Raw genomic sequence first — 25,763 nt, 5'->3', positions numbered from 1 at the left:
CTTGTGAAAAGATCCCTAAGTTTTCCTCAAATGCCCAAAGCGTATCTCTCAAGTTGGATGTTTTATTTTATTTTTCAAGGTATTGTAGCTTTATTTGGTGCATCTACACGAGCAGATGATTCAAAAATTATTTCTTCCTATGAAGGTCTACTAATTCTCATATATTTATTTTGGTGTTAATAAACTTATCTAAACACTTAGATTTTGAGCCCCGAAAGATTGTTTCAGAAATCTTGAGCTTTCATGTAATATAAAGAACTAAGAAGAGAGGGAGAGGTGAAGTGGAGAACTGAAGAATGGGAATGGAAGGTGGGACCCTTGTTGTGAAGGGGCGGGGGCCACCACGTGATCACCTTCAGTCTTGAAGCCTCTCCCCACCTCCATTAACAACATCATCAACACTCAAAAGAAAATAAAAAATAAAATAAATGAATAATACAAAAAAAAAAGGGATCACGATCTTCCTTTTAATTCCATTCTATCTTTTCTAATTTTTACGATCTGCTGTTCTTTTCTCTACCCTTTTCCTCTTCTCTTTCTTTCTTTCTTTCTTTCTTTCTTTCTGTCTGTCTACAGCAAAAACCTCGACAAGCCCTATCAGAATAACATTAAGGAAGACAGCAGGAAAGGAGCACGAGCGAGCGGAGCGGCATCTGCCACTGCCAGGGTTGGTGCACCGGCGCAGCACCACCGCCCTCATGGATTCCGGTGCCGGAGGGTCGGAAGGTGGAGACGGGGAGCCGTCGTCTGGGGGACAGACGGCTCCGCCAAGCCGCTACGAGTCGCAGAAGCGGAGGGATTGGAACACGTTCCTGCAGTACCTGAAGAACCACAAGCCGCCGCTGTCGCTGGCGAGGTGCAGCGGCGCCCACGTGATCGAGTTCCTCAAGTACCTGGACCAGTTCGGGAAGACGAAGGTCCACATGAGCGGCTGCGCCTTCTTCGGCCACCCAAACCCGCCCGCGCCCTGCGCCTGCCCTCTACGGCAGGCATGGGGCAGCCTCGACGCCCTCATCGGCCGGCTCCGGGCAGCCTACGAGGAGAACGGCGGGAGGCCCGAGTCCAACCCCTTTGGCGCCCGAGCAGTACGGATTTACCTCCGCGAGGTCCGGGAGAGCCAGGCCAAGGCCCGCGGAATCCCCTACGAGAAGAAAAAGAGGAAGCGGCCGACAGCCACTACCAGCACCACAGCCACCACCACCTTGGCGTCGGCTTCCACCTCCTCGCAGCAAGGGGATGGCGGAGGTGGTGGCGCTGGGCCCTCCTCCGGCTCCTGAATTGGTGCTCCCTCCTCTTCCATTTCATTTCTTCATTCTTTTTCTTATGAGAATCCTAACAATCATATTAATCTACAGGACCTCCTTCCTTTTCATTACCTCTCATTCGATGAAGTCGTAGTAGTGATAGTAGCGTCCTCTCTCTCTCTCGCTTTCTCTTTCTCTCTCACGCACACGCACAGTCTTGGAATAGTGATAGCAACAAGGGTGGTAGTTCTGCTATAGGAATATTAACCTCTTTCTTGTTTCATTTTCCTTTCTTTTTCATATCGAAGAGTTATTGTCAGGATCCACATACTGAAAGCATGGAAATATCAATCCATGAGTTGGTTCCTTTCTTCTTTATGATACATCAACACTAAACACTACCACTCTCGTGAAGCCTGCATACCCAAGTTTGGAATGATTGATCCACGAAATCTCCCTTTCTTCGTCACGATAACACTACTAATTTCACATTTCTCGTGGTGCCTGCTTCATTTTTCTGTGGGGAGTTCCATTTCAAGAAGTTTGAAACGGTCCAGCCCTTCAAAAGAAGAAAAGGGAGGCCGTTGTTTGATGGATCAATCATGATAGAATGAGAGTAAATCGAGTAAATGCAGAGAGATGGATCGCTCCCCATTATGGTAAAACGTCCATCCCGGTTTCCGATTTCTGGCAAAACACATCCCGCAATAGGCAAAAAGATCGTATGGTCTCTCTGAGCAAAATCTCAAGGAGTTTCTCTCTCTCTCTCTCTCCTCCCATCATTTGCCCACCGTTCCAATGTCACACGGCCGCTCGGAGGCATTGACAGAATCCTACACGTGCGTCGTCACGTGAAATAACAGTCAGGTGACTGCGAGAGAGTCCCCTTCCTGCAGCCTTTGCTCGCTCTTCCCCCCTCTCTCTGGCCCTTTCGTTCAAACGCTGGTCTTCGATTCCATCCCCAAGCGCACGCACGATCAGTACGATCTGTAAGAAGCAACAGAGAAGAAACAGAAGGTTTACTGTTTAATCCTACCCCACCCCCACTATTGCTCCTGTTTTATAATCTTTTCCCTTCTCCTTTTGCTGTGTATGTGAGCATCCTTCTGTTCTTCCTCTTAACTTTTCTCTTTAAAAGGAGAAAATGAGGAAATGCAGAGGTTGGTAGATGATGGAAGGGTTTCATCTTGAGATGGGTATGATCTGTTTGCGTCATACAGTGATTCGCAGATGGGATGGATGTCACAGAGAGAGAGAGAGAGAGAGAGGGAGAGAGAGGACGAAATCGTTCAAAGATTTTGAATGGCAATATAATATAGAGAGTACCGCCTAGTCTTGTCCACACACCCCGGCCATTTCTGATGGTCCGTATTATTGAACAGCGGGTTGATGGGAATATATGCATAAAATAATCTTTGGGCATTTGCCAAGAGTGGGCACCAACATATTCTTTCCCTCAACCTGTATTTAATCTGTTCACTCCGATGCTTTTGGGGAGATCGATTATTCACTCATTATAGACTCCATAATCTATGATTATGCTCTGGAACAAAGGATTCACTAAAGCCAATGTGCTTAATCTATCATCATAAGAGTTTTACCGCCATGAGATCCATGCAGGAGTTCAGTGCCTGCAACTACAACTCATACAATATATTTAATTGTCAATAGCTGTTTTGTGGAATGGGACTAAACTATGATCAGGTGGAGCTTATTCCCTCTACTTACTCCCTTTATTCTATTATTTTCCTTTTTCACTTTTTGCCTGGTCATGGGCGCATTGGTAGGTGTCTGGTACATGCTTTAATGATAATTGTCATATGTGGATTCATCCACAAAGGCACTCAAATTCAATACTTTGTTAAATGGGAGTTATTTCGGTTTGACTGACCAGGTTGCCATGGATGTGAGGTAAGAATAGTGATTCTAAACCTGCATTGGTTTTCCAAGCTAGAATTTAAGTGGTTCCCTTCTGAATTGCTATGCATTTAATACTTGCTAGTTCATTACGAGACCATGCAACTTAAAAATGGCTGTAATTTCCTTCTCCTAGAGTACATTCCCTGTGTCCAATACTCGTCCATTTGAAACACGATGATGTGCCATAGTCTTCCTTTTCTGGTATCTTCAGTTTCGAGCCCTTTCCTTTTTTTTGAAGAAACGGGTTATTTATATGTACTGTTTGAATGGAAACATGTTTGATGCCTAATGCATGATTCTTTTGTAGAAGTCTCTTTTTGCTTCTGCCAGTAACATCTGTTTGATGGGTTTTCTTTTCTCTTCTTTGTGTGGAAGCGTGCACGCGCTTGCGTGTGTCTGGTGTTCATGGTGCACCATCAAGCGAGGGAAGTGAAGTGCGTTCTCCGTGTTTGCACGGCGGCTTAGAGCTCCGGAAAATTTTCAGCATTTTTAAAACTTCAGGTAGATTTGTGCAGGTGCTCTCTCTCTCCCCCTTTCTCTCTCTCTCTCTCTCTCTCTCTCTCGCTCTGAAAAGTCGGGTCGAGACAGACCCGACATTCTACGGCTTACTAGTGTTGAAACAGATGACATTTTAGCAAAGCATGTACTTCTATTTGTATCTCCCATTATTAGAAAATAGAATTGCGGATTGTTTCCTTTGTTGGCGGAAACCTGGCCACAGAAGCTAAAATGTAAGTTCTTTTACCCATTAAGAGTCGATTCACAGGCACAATGTCGGTGCAAAAGTTATCGGCCTTCTATCCATCGAAAAACAGAAGAAATGCATTGGACTTTTTTCAAGTATCTTGCATCATAAACCACACAAACACTCCATCAGTCTGCTGGAAAAATATGTTACTGCGACAGGACGCTGCACTGTACAGAAGATGATGGGCCAGAGGGATTACTGATATAAGCATAATTGGGCATCTCTATGCCTCTCTGAAATAATGATTCAGTACAATATTAGGCATACTGGATAGCTAGATTATTGTCCTTGAGCTGATGTTCTCAATGTCGTTATCCACAAGAGAGACTGACACTGCTGTAATCACGTGAAACGTAGGCTAATGCCAAATCATAGATGAGGGCTGATTTGGCATCACCGTTCATCACCTGCTGCTGATGACGTTATGAACGCCTGCATGGTGGTCTGCGCAGCTTGAGCAATGAACAGTGAGACAGTGCTGACCAGCCTTCTGCCAATGATCATCAGACACTTCTATAATCACAGTTGAGGTGAACACCAACGTCAATCTTTTGTTTGCCCGATACATGGTCTGTTTCCTCTTGACATGCAGTTTGATCTCTCATTAGCGAGTCAAGTTTCTCTTGTCATTCTTGCTTCATGTCTCGATCTTCAGCCGTATCTTCGTTTCTCCATTAACAAGATTGTGGTTCCGCGAGTCACGGACGATCCATGGTCCGTGTCTGTTTGCTTCTTTGTCTGCCTTCTCTCGTGTTGCAGTACCTCTCTCTCTCTAGAGTATGAGCGTGGGACAAGTTACTCGTCAAAGGAAAATCTGTTAGTGCCACATAGATTCTGGTTGTCCTTTTGATGTCAGCGGAGGGAAACCTACAGCTCCCGACAGAGCTGGTCGATAGAGAGGAGTGCTGATAAAACGTGAAGATTAAGCCAATTAGCTGTTGCACTGTTGCATCTTGACGAATGGTCGATTCCTCATTCCCACCCCCTTTCATTGTAACACGTTGCTTTCACTTCAGATTTTGTCTCCAACTTTGTTAGGCAACTCAAGGGGGAGACGACCTTTTATCTCGAGTCTTCTTTGCATTTGCATTGCTTGAGGTACTTGTATGGGTAGACTTATCCTGTTCTTTCACATGCACACATGCACATGTTTCTGCTGAGTTTTCATGTGCACACACACATGTATACATGACACAATATTTGAAATTACTTTTTTAAAAAAAAAAAAAATCTACACAGACCGTTTATGAACTTCCAATCAAATTAATCATATTCATAGTAGTCATGATCTATGCACAGTCGATCATGTTACTTAATTCACATATTTCAGGAATATATATATACCCTAAATGCTTTTTTATGTCATAAACTAAAGGGAAAGAGAAAGACCATGTCACAAAGGAATATAATATTATATGATAAACTAACAGCCTGTTTAGAGGGACAGGAAAGGAAAAGAAGGGAAGGGAAAGAGTAGTCAATACTGTGTTTGGTTAGTTAATTAAGGAGGGAAGGAAAGGAAAATAGAAAACCATGTCTGGTTGTAAAGAAAATGAAAAGAAATGGATGGAAAGGAAATTATGACTCAATGTAAATCCAATCCCTCCAAAATTGGAGGGATTGGGATGAAAAAAAAAAAAAAAAGGTTGTTCCTTTTATTTCCTTTAAAATATGCACATTGTCACACTTCTTTATGACAAGGTCTTTCATATCTAACCATTTTCTTTCTCCCTTCTTGATATATATATAGTACTTGTACAAGGACCAGCTTATAATTACAATAAACGGAATCCCCTTTGTAACTAAAAATTTTGCCCAAAGGAAGCATTGTTATTGTTACAATTTCCTTGGGATTTGCAGATGAGGAGTACTCCATTATCGCTCAGTATGGGATGACAATAGAGGTTACTTCCTTTCCGGACAAGATGCATCTTAGTCTAAGGAAATGTCACAGTCTTCAAGTGTAAATATTAGCCTGGGTAAAGAAAGTGGCGACATTAAGATGCTTCAAGATGTCTAATTCATGCACCAACTTTCGGCGTGGTGACCAAAATAATAACTTAGATTAATTTGAAAAACTTAGTGAAACATTAAACGCTTTTTTATTCTCTTGTTTGAAAAAATAAGTATGTGTTTAATATAGTTGGATTGTAACTAAAATTAATAAAAGTGAGCCAACTTCAACCTGAATCATCTTAAAAGAAGCACAGCAATGTGTAGAAATAGTGATATGTCCATGAAGGTAGTTTATGAAGTTCAATATATTTTTCTTTTCTTCTTTTGCTCTTTACCCTGAAATGCACTTTGATTACAAGAAAACACAAGGCTTTATCCTTGAAAGGCAATTCGTGGCTCTAACACAGTATACTTTATTCCAGTTATGCGAACTACCATATCACAGTCTAAGAAAAAATAACAGTGAGCTACTGATAGAATTATGTTGCAGCTCATCTGAAGACAACTTTTGCTGCTTGGCTTAAAACCTCATTTTGTTTTACTCCATTAAGTATATACAAAAAAATATGTGTGCGTGTGTGTCAGGCCATCAATCAGGTCTCCTTTTATCGTGCTTTATAACCCTGAAGCAATGTGTGTATGTGTTTTTTTTCACAAATCCAACGGTCCAATTGTATGCAAAAATGTTCATGCTTTTAAAGTTTGAAGAACAACATATGGAAATCATGTGTGTAAAAACAGGTTTGATCAGATTCTCAGAATTAGTAGCGTTGTTTCTTCATGCATGATATGTCCATTTATACGGTTAGTATTATGAAGAAAGCTAAAATACTAAGAGACGGGCCTAGCAAGGAGTCATTTATATTTGGAATCCAGTTGGGGCTTCCTCTTCTTTTTACGAATTATAAATATTCATCCACTGGGATCTCCCTTGAGCGAGCCTGACATCAAGCAGAAATGCTGGTTGACTACTTGGCCTAAGTTAGGACTAACAGTTGGGCAGTGAATCATCTCGTTGAATCTTCCTCTTGATTTCACTTATCATGCACCCGGTTTGTGATATTCCGTATGGTTGAAGCTGTGTGTTTTTCTCTTTACCATGCATGGTGCATAATAAGCAGAATATAACTGGGCAAGTGCAATCCCTTATTAAACTGAAGCTAGAATTCGTCTTTGACGCCTCTTCCAAGCTTAATTATATGTAGTTATTTGGGACTTCTATGCTTTATTCATGTCATATGTTGGTTACGGGAAGTCATACATGCTGCCTTTTCTTTCAAATGTTCATGAAGAAAGAAGGAATATGTGCTGCTTTTTTTATGTTAAATGGCAAAAATAATAGAAGCCTGCCTTTTAGACTCGTTTCCTGTTAACATTGACGACTTGGAAAAAGAAAATCCGCCAGAGCTCTCATCCTTGCCTGTCGTTCGGAAACGGGACAGCATGACGAAGCTCCATATTCTCTAGCCTTCCTTTTCACACTCTTTTCAAATGGAAAATTCTATTCCCCTTGCACGTTGAAATGATCATTCTTGTTCGAGTTTTTCTTATTTGTTTCTGATGATGGTAATATGTTCCTTCTTTTGCTTTTTGTATTCTGGTTCTCAAATTCTACAAGAGATTGATCCGAACTTTCTGTCTTACCATGCTATGGCGAGTAATAATCGAGTCCATAGCAGCTAGTTTATTCGATATAGCTGAAGCTTGCAAGTCATAATTACTTGCCCACAATTTTGATGGTGTTTCCTCAAGAACGCTGCATGTGTGTGAGGATGGATAGTTGCGAAACGGTTTTAATCCTTGGAATGTTCTTCACCATTAATGATAAAGAAATGAAAAAAAGAAGAAGAAAATTGTGCAATGTTTTATGTAGAGAGAGAGAGAGAGAGAGAGAGAGAGAGAGAGAGAGAAATTGGTAATTTAATGTTTTGCTAATAAATTATTTTAAATAAAATTTAAACATCCTAATATATTTATAAAAACTATTTTTATATAAACCATGCTTTGAATCAAGTTGTTTTTTATGAAAAATAAAAATGTTGATTTTTCTAATATCAAAATGTTGATATTATAAATCAAAAAGTATTAGAACCCAAAAATTGATCAACTTAATATACATTTTGCATGAACCTGTCCTTCAAATCATATTGGTAAGGTTAGAGAGAGAGAGAGAGAGAGAGAGTGTGTGATTGGTAGAAACCAGACCAAACCAATAGGTGAGGGACAAAAACGGGAATTTTATATCCTTTAGGAGTTTTAAACGGGAATACAATAACTTTATGTATTATTTATTTCCCCATTATTGAATCACCGCATGGCAAAACAATTCTATAATATGGTTATTGAATTTTCAGTATCAAATCTTAAAACTTAAGTGCAAACTTACGCAAGTGAAACTCAGTGTGAATTGGCTGAGTTGATGTTTGCTGCATACCATCAAAATGTGCATTTTCATTAAAGTCCCAATTAGGGTACTCAACTCTCATTCCTCATCTGATGAGGTTAGTTTCTAGGGAGGCCAAAAACAGACTTCACAACAGACATCTGTATTCGTTTAATCAGATTTGATGATCGAATTACAGATCTAACTTTGGGACACGTTGCACTTGCAAACATCTTCTTGAGTCGGTCATCAAATTAAATCAGCATCTTGTTTGGAAAAACTTGTCACAATAAAAACATTTTCCGAAGAACAATGACAAGTAATTAATCGTTAGTGAAGTTAGAGGGCCACAAGAGAACCTGACATGGATAAAACTGAGTTTACGTGCTTCCCCCAAGAAGATTAAAGGGATTTATCGTGCCTGTGCTAATGCAAAAATCTACAAAACGGACACCTATCTATAAGACTATACTGTTTAATGAGTAAGCACTGTATAACATGTACTCAAGACTTCAACAAGTATTATATATGCAGTAAGTACTGACACACTTTTTTCATTTTAGCAATTCAAGGCACACTGATTTGGGGCTTGTGGATCCTTTTCTTTATATTGTTATTTAGACTAGTTTGCAAAAGATCATGTGTTTGTTTCCATAAAAAATCTCCCTGCATAATCTACTATTTAAGGATATATATCCTTCTAATCCGAGCTTTGCGAAAAATTAAAAGTTGATATCAATAACATCCACATTAATGCATGTCGTGAAACAGACCAGGTCAACATAAAATAAGGTTCAGTAATTATTTTGTTCTTAACGTACACCAGCATTAATAAGTAACCGAAATAATGTTTCATTGAATTCTCGATTGGTCGAACAAGCTGCATACCATGATACCAAGTAAAGAAATCAACTGGTCAGCTTACTAAAGATGATAAGAGAATCGGTGCCCACCTCGCTAGGAGGTCGGACTTTAGACATTCGGGTTAAAAACGCGTCAGGAAATCAATGCTTGGGATGATTCATCGTTGGTATGATCAGGTAGGTCTTCGCTAATTAAACTCCGGCTTGCCATTAACCCCCAATAACAGATTTGCTTTTAACATCCACAATGAGGATCGAGACAAGCTGTTAGCTAGATCATAATGTCCACGGTAACCTCTAACACTCTTTATCGATCCATCTACAGAAAGAAGTTCTCACCTTCAACTTTAGATCGAGTTAAATATGATTATTTAGATAGTATTTATTTATACTTTTGAAATATATAGACATGCATGGTTACAAAACTGTAACCAAATTTAGGCATAAATCTAAATCTTACCTATCGTTCGGGCTGGATATATGAGAGAGGAGAGAGAGAGAGAGAGAGAGAGAGAGGGAGAGGGAGAGGGAGAGCTCGCAACTTTTAACAAACAAGATGGAAAAACTCTTCTGGGGCGTGGTTGATGGCGGAGAAGTCGTCTGGGTTATGACCTCATCGTGGTACGAAAGTTGAATTCTTACATGTTCGACCCTTTCTCTGATTACGTAAAAGCTACAGAAAACGATGAATACAAGGCCTGCAACTTTACCGTTTTCAAAATGGTTCTGCACGGAGGGAAATGAAGAATGCTTCTCCCATTAGAGACGCCCTACTGAGACATTGCAAATTCATTAAACTGAGTTCCTATGTTTTTGTTAATTGAGATCAAGTGATCACTGCCTGATTATGTAGTTCAACAACATCTAACTATACATCAAGTTGGACACTAAGTCATTAGTACTCATATATAGAGAGAAACTTTTGTTACGACCTTCTGTTGCCATCAAATTCCCCCTTAAAAGAACCAGACGGTTTAACGGGCTTGCTTCTTGCACCAAAAATTTAACGTCAATTATGTACGTTCAAGCACGAGCTGCTTATCCCAATGCCATGAGAAGCTGAAGGTGCATAATTAATGATCAACCGTTCTTATAAGAATTCGTCATGGCAACAGCCAGACCTGCATTGCATCAAATCGTACAGTCAGAGGCCTCTGTGAATTTTAGATCATGTGAAGGGCGAGTCAGCCATGTTTTTCTTCGCCTTCTTGTTCCTTTCACAATTATTCACCATGTCAGAAAATTGCAGAGCTACCCAGTAAAAATCCCAGCTTGTCCACTTTCTATCCACTTGTGACGTTTGAATGTTGCGTACTCGCGCAAGGAGAAAAACTACACGAGGGTTTGACGAGAACAGTGAAACTCATACTTTTCAACAAAGTCACCTCGAAACACCCATTTTTGGAGACGGGTAAGTTCAATGGAGCACCACAAAGCTTCAAGTTTTTTTCTTGAGAAGCAATTCCCAGTGATCAGTTTGAAGCAAATTTTATGCAGTTGCATCAATGGCGATGCCCAAGAATTTTTATCTGGAGTGCAGTTCCCTGCTAGAGATAACATAATCCAAGTTTAAATATGCTAACTCCAGTAAATTGCATGCTTTCTGTACAGTAGCACATGTATATGTATATTAGGAAACTCGATCTTCACTACCCAACAATGAGGCAACTCAGAGAACTCCCTCTTCTTTTTTTTTATTACAGTTTCATCCAATGCTTTCATTAAGCAATCGGTGAGAACAGAGAAGAAATGGCTATCTGACTTGTCCCGCTGTAGGTTGTCAGGATATAGATATAGATATATATTTGGCATCCACTTCTCTTTCCATTACAGTGGTGAGAATGTGTTATTTATGTTTTGGAGATGAGGAGACGTAAGATGATGGGTTTTCGAAATACCCAGGTTGCAAGGCAGATTATGCTAGCGGTTTGCAGAGCATTTAGACGTGAAATTCCTCAGCTTGAACTTCTTGATTTAGTTGTCAATGAACGGAGCAATTTTCAAAGAAAAAAAAACTTCGACAGAGTTGAGTTATCATTTTCAGAGGGGCCATTTGGTTCATTTAGAAAGCTCGGAACAAGGTGAATTTTGAGGGAGTGGAACAATTTTCAAAGAAGAAACTTTGGCAGAGTTGAGTTATTATATTCAGAGGGACGATTTGGTTCATTTAGAAAGCTCGGAACAAGGTGAATTTTTAGGGAGTGGAACAATTTTCAAAGAAGAAACTTTGGCAGAGTTGAGTTATTATATTCAGAGGGACGATTTGGTTCATTTGGAAAGCTCGGAACAAGGTGAATTTTGATGGGTGACTCTGGTTACTGCCCTGGTTCAGACTCGTCTGTAGTGTACTGAAAAAGCAATTGAGGGTTGCAGGTAGGGAGAGCATCCGTAGATTGGTGTGGCCTCAATTGAATTAAAAGAAGGCAGAAATTGATTGTTGCTCTGGGTTTCAGAAAATGGGGTTCAAAAGAAAGAACAAAGGAGGGTGGTTTTCGTGTGCAGGTGTAATTTCTCTGCAAGGATCAGTTGAAAATTGTTCAAGGTTAGTGTGTTTAAATTCTTTGAGAAACTATGTTGAATATAATAGATAGGAATTGTTGTTCAGTTTTAGAAGCTTCAAATGAGCTGAAGATTCCTGATTCTTTGGTTAACATCTCGTATTTCTTTAAGAAGCTACCGGTTGTTTATGTGGGTAAAGAAGATCACATAAATTAGCCCATTTTGATCTCGATGCTAGATCTTATCAGATAGAGACAGACCACCGTATGGTAGAAAGATTTTTAAATCGTCTGCAAGGTTATTTGCTTTATGCAGTACACTGATAGGTGTCCTGCGAAACGACCAGCTCGGCATTCAAAAGAAAAAGTCTCAGAGGGCTTATTGATCTACCTTCCCTTACACAGTACATGCAATAAAATCATCGGTTAGGTATGTGTGCTGGCATTTTCATGCTTTAAAGATCATTTAAGGCGTACTGCCACATATACAATTCCCCATGACAAATTATTCACCCGACCACGTGAATTTACCCTGTTATGGCCCTTCCTAGTAACATAAATTCAAATCCTTCTTCCACAGACTACCCAAAAGACAGAGTTCAGTTGGCTGCTTGGCTTCGTGCGGAAAGTCCATACTATATATGTCAAAAAAAAAATGCTGTTTATCTTCTTATATAACGTTATCATGTGACTGGGTCTGCACATGATCTGATCCCCTTGTCAGAGCATTTTTCTTATTTTCATGGATCATTTTTTTGTGCCTTCTAGCAATATTCCACACTTTGGTTGAGAATTTTGTCCACTGGTCCCATAGCAGCACATTTAGGTGAAACTCTATGATCGTTGAGACAAATTTACTTAAGAAACTTAAGTAATACTTAACACTGATTTGATTTCTCACCCATCAGTATATAATATGAAGCGGTATGGCCAGAGACTGACCTGGACAGACCCGATAACTATAGGTTCCGATAGACCTGTCCGATTCTGCCATGTCCACAGCCGAATTTGGGAAGATGAGGAATGGAATGTCTTTTGAAAAATATTACATTAGCACAACGGGTTACCATGACAATGTGTTATGAGACAGCCCATCTTAGACGTGCAGTCACGAGAGGGGCTATCTCTGACACCCTTTCCGGTCGATCGCAACCCTACAGTCGCCACTGTTAGTTTCCATTGTATTTCTGAGATAAAAGAGACCATCTTTCGTCTTTGATTTAAGTGGTGCTTTTGAGATGAGATGTCATAAAGGTACGTACTCCGAAACATCCTTTCCTCCCATTCAAACGCGCCCAAAGTATGATTTGATGAAATCATGTGAAGTGCAAAAGCAAATCGACGGGAAAAAGCAATTTCCTTTTTGCATCATTTTTTTGGAAGAAAGCTTATTCCTTTTTCTCTTCTCATTTGCACTCTGAAAGAATTTTATTTTTTATAATTTACACAAATAACTGTATGTGTGTGTGTGCGCGTGCCTGTTATGGTGTGTTCTCAGCACCTGTCCTTGCACATAAAAAAACACATAGTAGGATCAGGCGTCCCATTTTAATAGGAATCTGCCGCGAAATCTCGACCCTTTACTTCAGAAAAGAATATTTTCAAAAGGGGTTAGTGTAATCGGCGAAGCCGACTGGTAAGTCAGTCAACTTCCTATGCTACAAAAGAGTGACAAGTTGAACTGTTGAAGCATAACAGAGACATCATCTCCAAACACCAAAGCAAGCTTGGTACCAGAAGGGATGGAGGAAGAGTGAAAGGTGAGGATTCTAGCTTTCAGTTGGACAGTAGGATGAAAAATACTTATATATATATATATATATATATATATATATATATATATATATATATATATATATAAAGAAAGAAAAGAAACAAACCATCAAACGTTAGAACTCACCCCAGCAATTACAGTCATTCCTTCCTGAAAAGCAACAATCCCACTCAGGCGTTCCATACGAATCAGTAAAAACTGCGGCACCACCAAGAGGGCGAGGAAAACCTTATTGACAAGCTAATGAATATCACAAGGAAACTAACATGTAATCGCTTCCAACCTATGCTACGCGAATAGGCTTAAATAAAGCATATTTAGTTGCAGTGATCATACAAATTTTGTTCCCATTAGCTTAAAAGTAGTAGACCACTAGAGCAATGCCTGATTTTTAGAGGTGAGAGGCAGATGAGTCACCAGTCTAAGTCTGTTGTGGGCACCCCATGTAATTTTCGACTTATCACATTTTAATTTTAAGTTCTCAATCAAATTTTTAGTGGGCCAGTGTGGGCAGTGGTCCACATCAGCCCCATGTATCTCCACCACCAAAATAGAGTGAATTGCAAGATGAAGATGCCCCAAGGAGGTCGACATAGTGAAGTTCGCTTCGGCCATCGTAAAGAGAAGTCGTCAATTGATCTTCGAGCTCTATAGCATCTCTGAACAAGAAGTTCTTAGCCAAGCTCTTCCTCTAAGTCTCACCATCCACATGCTTTTAGGTCAAGCGATTGAAAGAAGAAGCAGGCATATATGGTCCTCACGTACACCTCAACTGAACAGAAAGTTATTCTGGTCTCAAATAATCACAAATGGCTATGGTGGATGGGTTGGGAGTGGTGGGGGGCATTGGGGGGAAGGGTTATTTTGGGTTCTCGTATAGCTGTATCGTAGAAATTTCGGGTCATCTGAAAGTGCTCAAAAAGTCAGTCCGGAGGTGGAAATTGCCCATATGCTCTCATTGCTGGGTAAGGAAGAGGCCTAATGCCATCAATTCCTTCTGCAAGTTTTTGTATGTTCTTTGATTGCTGTACAACAGTCTTTGTTAATAAAATGGGTGCAGGCCATCTTGCAGCAGGTATATTGTGGACCAAACAGCCAGTCATTCATCAATTTTATACAATGAGACATTCAGGGGCAGGAGCAGGCGCAAGCTCCCGCAAGGACCAACGTAACTAGCTATAACCCAACACAGAACCGCATATCGGCATATGACATAAATACTCCAATGTAAGATGTCCCCGCAAGAGTGACCATAATGCACTACCTGAGCAACTAACCCCAGCAAGGAGAGGCGGTTTGCAATTGAAACTAGAAATGACCTTATGGCCAACTCAAACATGGATTAAGTATGAAAGATGAATGACAAGAATTCATGATTGACATATCCAATCTTTCCGAAGCATGAAGGAAACAAGAAAACTTCTTCCAGGGCATGAAGTTCCATGCAGATAACTTGCTCCGAGACACACATCCTTACGCAAGAAAGCAAACTCGTTCAACTGATATGAATTGAAGATCTATATAGCAGCAAAATCAAGTAATTACATCAGAGAGACAGGAACCAAAAACAGTTCATAAACACACATCACTGTATTCATGAATATACTCCAGATATAGAGTTTTTGAAGCAAAATTGAAGACGACAAGACTTATTTCAGTCCATTCCTTCTACATTATACATCTATAAGTATATGCTTACACGACTACTTACAGGGAAGGAGGGTTTGCTTGTTGGGAGGATTCGATTCTGCATTGAGCACTCTATGAAACCGTGCAGTGCCACCATTAGTGAAGTAAAGTTCCAGCTCTTGAAATTTCACATATGCATCATTTATTCCACGGTAGGCAAGATGGGAGCAAATAACTAATCCAGCTTCCATATCTGATCCCTGATGCCATGTTCCCTGCGGCACTAACTTTGCATATGGATACCCATCAGCATGGTTGGAACAGGAGACAAAAGTCAGCATTTCTACTGCTAAACATATCAACCCTCCTGAAGCAGCACCTCTCAAAGCTCCAACTAGTCCAATGTTTGATCTTATTTAATTTATTCACTGTCTCGTTACATACATCCAGCCACAGAGATAGACAGAACAAATGCTAATAAAGAAACTCGGTTGCTGCAGAACGTACACAGTGGTTTGCAGCCTATCAGCCACTTGGACAGCAACTACGTGAAATTCCCAGCTTCTATCGCCATATATACATCAAAGCATTCTTACAATCCAAAGCTTATATGCATTTATGTGCAGATATATAAGGCATGGTGCAATTAACTCTTCATCAGAGAGACGCTTACAAATATCAAGATAGAGCTCAATGTTTTCACGATTCTGCAAAGTTTTTCTAAGACCTTGCAAAACAACAGCAATATCCAAATGTTCAGGATGCAAACCATGATCAAGCATGGACACCAGAGCTCTTGAAGCATCCTCAAAGTGGCCACCTTTGACATAACCACGCAACAGCCATGAAAAGGTTCTTTTTCTATTTCTAGGAGACATACCTCTACTCTCCATCCCTGTTAGCAAGCGTTGGACAGAGCCAACGTTCCTTTCAGATGCACAAACTGCTAAGACAATGCCATAGAGTTCTCTTTGAGGCTCCTTACCAGCCAACTTCATTTTCCATAAATGATGCTCTGCCTCAAGGCCTCGACCAGCACAAGCATACAAAGCCAGTAGCTTTTCATGAACCACTGCATCAAATTCAGGTAGATTTTCCTGAATAGCCCAAGACGATAGTTGCTCCGCATAATTTAGAAGCTCCAACTGATACTTTTCCACAAGTACGAGATTTTCCACATCAAGATCAGCAATTACACCATCATTCTGCAGTTTCTTTAGCCTTCTTAGCGATTTCGAGAACTCGTTTTGCTCTTTGACCAGGGCCGTCAATGCAATCAAATAGCTATAGATCTCTGGTTTAAGCCCACATTCTCTAAATTCGACCACCAATTTCACTGCTCCACGATAATCTCCATCAGTCATCATCTTCCAAACAAGGTAACCGATAGGACCCTGCTTACCGGTACTGGCTGAAAACGAGCTCAATCCTTGCCCTATAACGTGCTTAACGAACGCAACAGCTTTTGCTTTCCTTCCTCTATCCCAGTACAGTGAGATGACCTTCTCAACCATACTGAACTCTGGATTGAGCCCAACACAGTCCATCTCCTTTAGAAGATCAACTACCTGTGAAACGTCGCAATCGGCTTCGATCAACTTAGTCACCCAATTGCACATGATCGACACCATGAGCTCCATCGTCTCTTTGTCGACTTGATTCTCCTTCCGAAGGAAATCGAAAACCTCGAGGGCGCACCACGAGTCCCTTCCTTCTTGAGAGAAATACACCAATACCAATTGGAACTCGCGCGCAGAGAGCTTATTGTTCATCTCCTCGAGTATGTCAGCGGGCTCCCGAACCATCCTCTCCAATTCCTCAATCGTTTCCAAGAACCCATCACTCATCCCCTCCTTGCCCTCGCTCAGAAGCGGTTCTTCCAGTTCGAAGACGTGGGCTTCACTAGGTTTCCTCTCCGCTTTCAACCCGCAGGTTTCGCGGTCATCCTCTCCCGGGAAAACGAACCCCGGGTATCGATGGCGGCCTACGACGGAAATTGTCGCAGTACCTGAAGAGATTCTTTTATTCCGACGAATACCAACTTGAGGAGCAGGGTTCCATGGGAGGGACGAAGGGGTTTGGAGGGAAGACGATGGTTTTAGGGACCGAAATACTACGAAAGCCACGCGATTAGCTAAAGCCATCTTTTGGGTTCTCAGCCAAAAGAAAGCGGGAATGATGGTTCTGTGGGAAAACAAGCCAGAATCATCATACCAGAAGAAACAGAGGGAAATAAACTTACAGATAAGAGATTCTTGGCAGGGACGAACGTGATTGCCCACGACAACCCTTCTCAATTAGTCCCCCAGAAAATGAGGGAGGGAAGCGAACGCGTAGGCCTCGATGGAATCAGCGATGAACTCTTGTGGACTGGTTGCGTCCTTTGATGCTTATCTCAAAACTTGACAGTGGAGTCGAGGCAGAAACGCGTCGCTATCATAAAAATTGTGAAATATCACTCTTCAAATATCAGCCAAAGGAAAACCTGACCTACAAGATCAAGAAAAAAAGAAATTAGCTAACGCTTTGATTGGGTACTTTGTCAGTTAAGCTTCTCAATTTGCTGTCTTTTAATACTTAAATGTATGTTTAGGAATACACACCATATCTTTTCGTCGTTATTTTTGTTGATAATAACTATATAAGTGGGTGTGAAACTGATTCTCAATAAAAAAAAATGAACAAGAGGCGTTTGATAATCACGGATTTAAAATTCGTGGATCTGATGTTGATGTGGATACGAGGTGGCATAATTTTGTTGACATGGTAAAAAGATTCATGGTTCATCAAACTTATGATCTTAGATCAAACCTAAGATCTACACTTAAGATCTTTAGTTTATTTCTTTATATTGAGAAAAGATCTGATTTAAGATCAGAAAGGGGAGGGTCTGATCTTCGGTTTTCAACATCTCAAATCCGAATCTAATAAATTACACCTAAAAGAATTGTAAGGGAGCAGACGATAAGAAGATAGCGGTGCAGGCTGCCAAAGTTATATCAGAGGATAGCTGTGCAGACTAAAAAGACTCTAAATCAACTCCAGTTAATCATTCTGCTGTTTGAATTTTCTCATAGAGTGGCAATCGTAATTGGACCCACCAGTATCATCTCAAAGGAAATCAATAAGAGACAAACAATATTTCTTTTTCATTGAAGAAAAAATGGCTGTGCAAAAGAACATTGCTTCATACCTAATCTTGCCGCCTCCATTACCATAGCCAGCATGCAGACAACAATCGCCGTCGACGCTAAACCGCTCCACCAGCACGCACTGCTCCAGTATCAATTCCATAGTCTCCTTTTCTTTTTTTTTTTTACCTATGTTCTATTTTGCATCTTTATATTTTTTAAACAAAAAATGTGTAGATACAGTTTCGAATACAACCTCACATTTTTTTTTTCTGAAATGTTCTTCAATTTTGATGACAAGTATAGTTAGTTCATAACGTATATTTTTATGCTTTAGAACATTGTCATTTCCTTTCTCTTAACTGATATTAAAGTTACAGTTAAGAAAAAAAGATAAGCAAAACTGAGGGCCCCATGAGGAAAATAAACGACGTGCAGCAAATTCCAGAATCGTCCACGAAGTGTTCTGTTTTTTTGACAAGTGAAAATGGCCTTTCATTTAAACTTTGGATTCCCATTTGGACGTTGATATAGAATCTTACGGTCCCTACTACATGTTTTTATATTGAAGGAAGCCATGTACACCTATATTTCATTGACCAAGTTTTATAAGTAGCAGACAAAAGCATAAATATTATATGCAATTATCTTTTGCCATATCTCTCGATATTCATAAAAAACTAAAAAGAAATGCAAATGGCTCTTCCATTCAAATGACAATCCAATTTTATTGCCTCTTCGGTTTTCTTCGCACTCTCAAATGAGTCGTCCGTGGGCCTTTCAATTCTAATATTGTTGGCTCTTGAGTTTCGGTGATACTATCAATGGTCCATTCTAAGAGATGATTTTTTACAACTGACGAGCAAAAAATAACATATATAGTGCCAATTGTGCTGAGAAGCCTTGAGTTACTGATACAGAGAAATATGTGGCTAGATATGCTCTGTGACAAGTGGAGCAGGGAAGCCTTGGCTTTTTGTTCATTACCTGAATATATATACAAAAGAATGAAAGAATAGAATACAAGAAGCCACCAACTCCAACAAAGAGAGGGCCTAAGAAACCAAAGCGTTGTGCAGGAAAAGATACGATGGAAAAAACTCAACTACATTATCTCAACCAAAAATGAGAAAACCTCAAAGGATGAAGGTTCCCTTGGAACAACGGAACTGTGAATTGTAAAGCCTCGTGTCACATTATCTGCAACCTGCTTGACAATCCTGCATCCATTCCAACCATCTGACGTTATTGGAACGAATGAAAACTTCTGCTATTGACACACGAATATATCTCAACATTCTATCAAACAACAAGAGCCCAGTAACTCCAGTTCTTCTTAACTACAGAAATCAACTCTTCCATCCAACCAATTCCTGGATGAAGAGATGAAAAAGGACCTCAAATTTATGTGGCGAACCACAACTTCATGGCATGAAGACTCCGCTCAGACCAATCTTGATGCAAAAATACCTCAAAACATATAGACCACGCTCAGACCAATCTTGATGCAAAAATACCTCAAAACATATAGACCACGCTTCTCTTTTTGCAATCTCCACATAGTCATATACTTCTCTGTGCACCGCCTGATTTCTAAGTGTCCAAAGATTTCACGCTAACATGCAAAAGCACAGAGACCAGCATATCTGCAGCTCAAACCTCTGGTTCAGTCTGTCCACCTCCAACTGAATTCTCTTGTCAAAAACAAGTAGGGAGACAGATGAAAAAGCTGTTTTCTTTGCCATTAATCAAAAGCGCATATGGAATTTAGATATGCATATCACGATCTAATAATCCAAATAGGATGAAGACCCAGATATGTCAAAGCAGTTTGGAGAAATGCCCAATTAGTTCTGTCGTATGCTTTAGAAAACACCAAGGTTAAACATACAAACTTGGAGTTTTACACTTCGACATCGAGTGTAGCATTTCATGTGTATCGTCCAGAACTCTTTCTATTCGACCAAGTACATGATTTTTCTTTGTTTTTTTTTCATTAATCGCTTCTTCCAATCTTGCATACTGGACAAATGTGTTAAAGGACACGCAAGCCACTAGCAAAGGAGGGATGCGCAGCTTTTCAGAAGTGCCTTCATAGAAGTAAAGTCTCCAAGGATTAACACTAGAACTCTTTAATTGAGCAACACAACCCAAGCATGACAAGCTGCCCTCTTCTAACCTGAAAATCATGAAGGAAAATCAGAGATACAACCCAACGACGTCAATAGCTTTCAAACCATCAATCCAACACGACTAAGATCAATCCAAAACTCCATAAATCTACAGCTGATTAGTTTCAATTGTTGGTTCCTCCATCCAACGACAATTCTTGAGTATCCATCACTAATGTCCTGAAAAAGGGATACATCACCCGATTCAATCTCCATATCTTAGACCAAAGATGGTTCCAATGTCTCCAAGTCCATACCCATCTTCCCCTTATCCTTATCTACCTCCAATCTGCTCCCTCCTCCATCGCCATACCTATGTCATCCCCAACATCACCCTCTTCATTAGAGGAGCTATGGAAGTTTCTCCAAACCTTCACCAAAACCCCAGCCCTGCCTAGAGATGTAGCAAACTTTCCCCAAACCCCCTCTCTCCAACTCCCCATCAAAAGGAAAATCTCTTCAGTTCCAAATACTTAAATGTGCATTAGAAAAGATGAAATAAACTGTTTATCTAGTTCGGGTGAGCGAAGCCCAAAGGTTCCCCATTCTTCCTGCCTCCGGGGTCTTGAGCTGTGTCGGTGTTAGTGGTAGAACGAAACACCTTTCAACTTGGATGTCGTGCTATACCGTCTTAAGACACATAAGCATAACGTCTACGAGAATCGAACTAGAAACCTGCTTTTTACAAGCTTCTAGCCTGACCAGCTAAGCTATCCCTTAAGATAAACTGTTTATATAGTTAAGAGAACATTATGAACTAAACTCGTAACCATGAGGAAATATGAAAGTAACCAGAAGGGCTACTTTCTAAGCATAGAATCTACTAACTAATTGGGTTCGGGTTCTAAAATTGCACATTAGAATTGTTTCATGCAAATGAGTGATTTCTTGCGATCTCTCGATTCATATCCAAACCCAATCCGACGCATCTGCAAATAATTCCTTCGACAAGTTCGTTTCAACCATCTAACCCAAACCCCATATAGTTGTGGCTGTTGATGTTTTAGTTGGTTCCAATTAGCTTCAAAGTATGGAGGTTGAGTAGAAATCTGGATCACTGGAGCCGGTTAAAACATAAATACGACCCGAGTCCGGCTCGTTGACATCCCCTAAACTAACACCTGCCTCACAGGTCCAAACCCCGAGTCGCAGATCCGAACCACCGATGAAAACCCTAATTTCACAAAAGGGGCAGTACTGTCATTCTCCATTTCCCTATAAAACCCTCAACAAGATTTTGCGCCTAAATCTTTCTTCTTGCCGCTGTGCATCGTCTCTGAGGCGGGCTCTCCTCTTCCCTCTCCCTCTTCCTTCCTCCAGAGCGCCACGACATCACGATGGCGGTCGCTGCGCAGCCAGAGGTGAAGCTCTTCAATAGGTGGTCCTTCGAAGAAGTTGAGGTACGCCAACCTCTCTCTCCCTATTCTGCGTTCTTTATTTTTCTAATCCCTCCTTTGTCGTCTAGATCCTTCTTTGTTTTTTTTTTTTGCTGCCTTCCTCGAATCAATCGGTGAACCTTGTTTCTACTTTCTTCTTTTGATACCCTTTTGACATTATAGTTTCTTGGCTCATCGAGGTACTGATGGAAATAATATGTCAATCTGTGCTTTGGGTTGGACTTGTGGTCACTCTAGAGTTGTACTGTTTGCTAATCCGCGTGGGTAGTCTCTGATTAAATGAATAATGTCGCTGCTGCCTTTTTTTTTTCTTTTTGTGATTGTTCTGCTTGTCTATTGATCAGATTGATGAGCAACACCAACTTTAACGTTAAAGGGGAAATTATTTTGGGAGTTGGTTTTTGGTGCGTTTCCGTTTAAACTTGATTTTTTTTAAAGAATGGAGGATTGTATTGGATCGTGATCACAAGCAGCATGTACGGAAAATATGCTATGATTTTGAAGCTTAAATTTTGGGTACTTTGATTCGTCGATTTATGAACTCAAAAATGGTTTGTTTCCTTTATCTGTTGCAGATTTTCAAAAAAAAAGCAGGAAGTATATATGTATTTGGAGTTTGAAATTCCATCTAATGCTGGTCGAAAGTTTTTTGGCATGGTTAGCGATGAATCAGATGGTGTCTTCTGTGTTTTATTTCTAAGATGTGTCTTGTAGTTTTTAGCTTAGTGACAACCTTTTATTTCGTCTAAAGTTCAAGCGAGGAAACAGTTGTAGGTCGTGTAATTGGTGTACTGTCTTCGTTTTTTTTTAAGCCTATTATGCGCATCAAGGGTTTCTTGCTTTGGCATTCTAATCTGCACTACCTTTGAATTATGTCTTATTGGCTAAGAGTTCTACATAGAAATTCTATGATATCTTTGCTGAGATGCCCTAATGTCTCCTGATCAGTGTGGTTCCAGCTTGTTGATCTGAATGAAATATAGCGTGTTATTTTTTTATCCAAATTTGATCGAGAAGACAAGATTAATTATTACCTTTTTTTCACCAATTTTGGTCTGCATGACAAGGACTGTAAGTTCACTAAAATGAAGAAACACTACCTGCATTTCCTGCATCCCGTTAATCCATTTGCCATAAATCATAATTGGGTATTTAAATAATGAAAATGCCTTTCAGTTATATGTATCATTCTAAGTTGTGAAAAATGAGGGCCAGATACAAGTTGCCTAAAACTCTAAAATTCTAATCAAGGCTAGTCGGGCTAAGTCAATTGACGATAAATACATATGTAAGTAAATCAGTACAGACACGTATAAAAATAAATGTGCAATCATATTTAACTGTAAAAAGAATGCACATATATGTGTCTATTAATCAGGTTTAAGTCGACTGGCCAACCACTAGGGTGGATGACTAAGTCTGTGCAATTAGTCACTGGCTTGAAACACCGGTCAGTATACTAGTCAATATTTTGACAACTGAGGACCATCCACGGTTAGTGTAAGAAAGGGATCCTGTTTTGATTCTAACCATGTTTACCTGTTGTAACCCTTTTTGGTTTGTCTGGACAAGATCCATAAAGCCTTTCACATTGCCATTTCGTGGTTATGGTCCGTTAGGACATAGGGACTAGAATTGACTGATATGCTACTGACTGGTGTTATTAATTCAGTGGAGTTTTTTGTTTAGCAATTGATTAGAGCTTGAACTATTTTCTTGTCTGATTTGGCCGTCAAACTATTCACCAGATTTTCATTTTGGTTTTTAAAGTCCTGATACATTTTTTGTGCAATTTAAATTTCTTACCTCTGGATTTAGGTCGAACATGGTTGTCACAAAATAATAAAATTTTTACAACTTTATCAAGTAGGTCATATGCCTTTTCTCCGGTGGTATTTTGGGTACTATAGGAATTTCTCGTTGGCCTTATGGTGACGTAGCCATACCTGCCTTTCATTGTTTTGGCCTCACCTCTGTCACACGGATTTGTGGGTTTAGCCTACGTATCCAGATGCGAGATACGGGTGGGATATGCCAAAAAATAAATTATTAATTTAATGTTTTTTTCATTTTATCATTTTTTTGTGATGCATCCAATTATTTTCATGAACAATCCTTTCAAATACTCAGCACTTTTGTGATAAAACAAACTTTCTTATAAGAGTGAACTATTAATTCATTTTTTTTTCATTGTATTATTTTTGAGAATATAAAATTTGCCGTATCCGCGTATCCAAAATTTTCAAAATTATCATGTCCATATCCGTATTGCCGTACCCGTATCGAACCCACACCCATGTGACATAGGGCTTACATTTTATTTTGCGTAGTGGATGCCTCTACCGCTCCACTGTACCTTTTGATAATTTGATAGAGTTAGTATTATTGAGTTATTTTAGGTCATCAGCATGTCACAACCTAATCACTCTTGAATATTGCAGGTTGGTGATATTTCACTGGCAGATTATATTGCCGTTACGCCGGCAAAGCATGCAACCTTTGTTCCTCACACTGCTGGCCGTTACTCTGTCAAGAGGTTCCGTAAGGCTCAGTGCCCAATCGTTGAGCGATTGACAAATTCACTTATGATGCATGGCCGAAACAATGGCAAAAAGCTTAAGGCTGTTCTCATTGTCAAGCATGCCATGGAGATCATTCATTTGTTGACGGACCAAAATCCAATTCAAGTGATTGTTGATGCTGTGATCAACAGGTAATTTGCCATCTTAATCTTCATTTAAGTGTTTGCGAAACATGTTAGGGTCTTTCATTTTTTTATTTAAGTTAATTGGTTAATGGGTATCTAGAAGTTGACGCCAGATTTGGTTTCACTTCTTCATGATCGTGCATCTTATATGACACGATGGTTCTCGCCTAATCAGCTATTAAGGCGTTGCTTGATTGATTATAGCTGAGTTGCCTCAATGACGCCTTATTGAGCAAGGGTTATTTTCATGAGCTGGTCAAGTCAGATTTTTCTTTTGCAAAACGCAATTTACATGTGAACATCTTGTAGTGGGCCAAGGGAAGACGCAACGAGGATTGGTTCTGCTGGTGTTGTTAGACGGCAAGCAGTTGATATCTCCCCTTTGAGGCGTGTCAACCAGGCCATATATCTCCTCACCACAGGTGCTCGTGAAAGTGCCTTCAGAAACATCAAGACAGTTGCCGAATGCCTTGCTGATGAGCTGATCAATGCTGCAAAGGGATCGTCTAACAGGTAACGGGTTTTTCACATATATATGCTTGCGTGAATTTAAACCAAGCGCTCTGATGTTAAATTGCATTTCAATGACAGCTATGCAATCAAGAAGAAGGACGAGATTGAGCGAGTTGCCAAGGCCAACCGTTGATGGGTGTTAACTTGCTGTTTAGAGATTAGGGAAGGCAAGTTTTGGAATGAGTTAGGGAAGACGGTTCTTATTTTGATTATTTTTTCCCCTTTTTGTTTGAAGACAATTTATTTGTGTAGCTCCATTTTAGATACCAATGGTTACCAAGAGTTGTGTCTTTTGTCACTGGCAGTTGACACACCAGCTTGCTTGTTATTGCAAGTTTTGCAATTATGTTGGGTTGCTTTATCATACTGAGAGCTTCCATCCTGCGATTACATTGATTATGCTGTCGATTTCTGTCTGAAGAGGCTTTGTTAACCCACTATGGAAGAACGAGAAATAAAAACGCACCTGAACGTTTCACTGTTCGCATTCGATGTTTGAACGGTAAAGTCGCAAATACGTGTGCCTGGGACATTAAGTTCTTTAGTTGCTACTTTGGCCCCATGGCGCATGACCTGGTGTATTAATGGGTTTGTCTTCCTTTACAATAGGGATTGATGGTAGCGCATAATACCTTTTAAAAGTGAAAGGTGGTGCACTACTGTAGTTGCCAATGCCAATGCCAATGCAACTCAAGATATTGAAGGCCGGGGGAGTGGTAAGTTGTTAACATCTCCCTCACCACTTAAAATGGGTGGGCGTACATACCAAAAAAAATGTCTGGAGATATTTAGTTCTTCATACTCAAAAAATGAGCTGCAATGGCCATCC

The 25,763-nt window shown here is 40.1% G+C and overlaps 3 protein-coding genes across 5 annotated transcripts; 2 read left to right on the top strand and 1 right to left on the bottom strand.

The window, feature by feature from the left end:
- The first annotated feature begins 496 nt into the window (after window positions 1-496).
- On the top strand, window positions 497-7,554 carry LOC116263146 (protein LIGHT-DEPENDENT SHORT HYPOCOTYLS 6-like). Of its 3 annotated transcripts, none has more exons than XR_004174575.2 (3): window positions 497-1,281; window positions 3,540-3,665; window positions 4,270-7,554. XR_004174575.2 is itself a non-coding variant. In XM_031642762.2 (2 exons), the coding sequence occupies exon 1, from the start codon at window positions 699-701 to the stop codon at window positions 1,275-1,277; it is 579 nt and encodes a 192-aa protein (XP_031498622.1). In that variant the 5' UTR covers window positions 497-698; the 3' UTR covers window positions 1,278-1,281; window positions 3,540-4,004. The 3 variants fall into 3 exon arrangements, 1 of the variants encoding a protein (XP_031498622.1); XR_004174574.2 differs by having other exon boundaries at window positions 3,540-3,679; window positions 4,270-7,553; XM_031642762.2 differs by lacking the exon at window positions 4,270-7,554 and having other exon boundaries at window positions 3,540-4,004.
- Window positions 7,555-14,688: 7,134 nt separating this feature from the next.
- Window positions 14,689-17,435, bottom strand: LOC116263054 (pentatricopeptide repeat-containing protein At2g30100, chloroplastic). The gene is made up of 2 exons (XM_031642635.2): window positions 15,098-17,435; window positions 14,689-14,903 (listed from the first exon to the last, which is right to left on the bottom strand). Exon 1 carries the CDS (start codon window positions 17,157-17,159, stop codon window positions 15,597-15,599), a length of 1,563 nt encoding a protein of 520 aa, XP_031498495.1. The 5' UTR covers window positions 17,160-17,435; the 3' UTR covers window positions 14,689-14,903; window positions 15,098-15,596.
- A 4,123-nt stretch (window positions 17,436-21,558) lies between these two features.
- Window positions 21,559-25,298, top strand: LOC116261778 (40S ribosomal protein S5). The gene is made up of 4 exons (XM_031640628.2): window positions 21,559-21,717; window positions 24,156-24,427; window positions 24,731-24,934; window positions 25,013-25,298. The coding sequence occupies exons 1-4, from the start codon at window positions 21,655-21,657 to the stop codon at window positions 25,065-25,067; spliced, it is 594 nt and encodes a 197-aa protein (XP_031496488.1). The 5' UTR covers window positions 21,559-21,654; the 3' UTR covers window positions 25,068-25,298.
- The last annotated feature ends 465 nt before the right edge of the window (window positions 25,299-25,763 follow it).

Source organism: Nymphaea colorata, chromosome 10 (assembly GCF_008831285.2).
Source record: "Nymphaea colorata isolate Beijing-Zhang1983 chromosome 10, ASM883128v2, whole genome shotgun sequence".
Classification (NCBI taxonomy): Eukaryota; Viridiplantae; Streptophyta; class Magnoliopsida; order Nymphaeales; family Nymphaeaceae; genus Nymphaea; species Nymphaea colorata.
Note: the sequence above shows the minus strand (reverse complement) of the source record. Positions and strands in the feature narration are given on the sequence as shown.

Coding starts and splice junctions, on each gene's coding strand:
- LOC116263146 (XM_031642762.2), top strand. CDS start 699: ATGGATTCCGGTGCCGGAGGGTCGGAAGGTGGAGACGGGGAGCCGTCG.
- LOC116263054 (XM_031642635.2), bottom strand. CDS start 17,159: ATGGCTTTAGCTAATCGCGTGGCTTTCGTAGTATTTCGGTCCCTAAAA.
- LOC116261778 (XM_031640628.2), top strand. CDS start 21,655: ATGGCGGTCGCTGCGCAGCCAGAGGTGAAGCTCTTCAATAGGTGGTCC. Junction 24,428..24,730: donor GTTGATGCTGTGATCAACAG/GTAATTTGCCAT, acceptor AACATCTTGTAG/TGGGCCAAGGGAAGACGCAA. Junction 24,935..25,012: donor GCAAAGGGATCGTCTAACAG/GTAACGGGTTTT, acceptor TTTCAATGACAG/CTATGCAATCAAGAAGAAGG.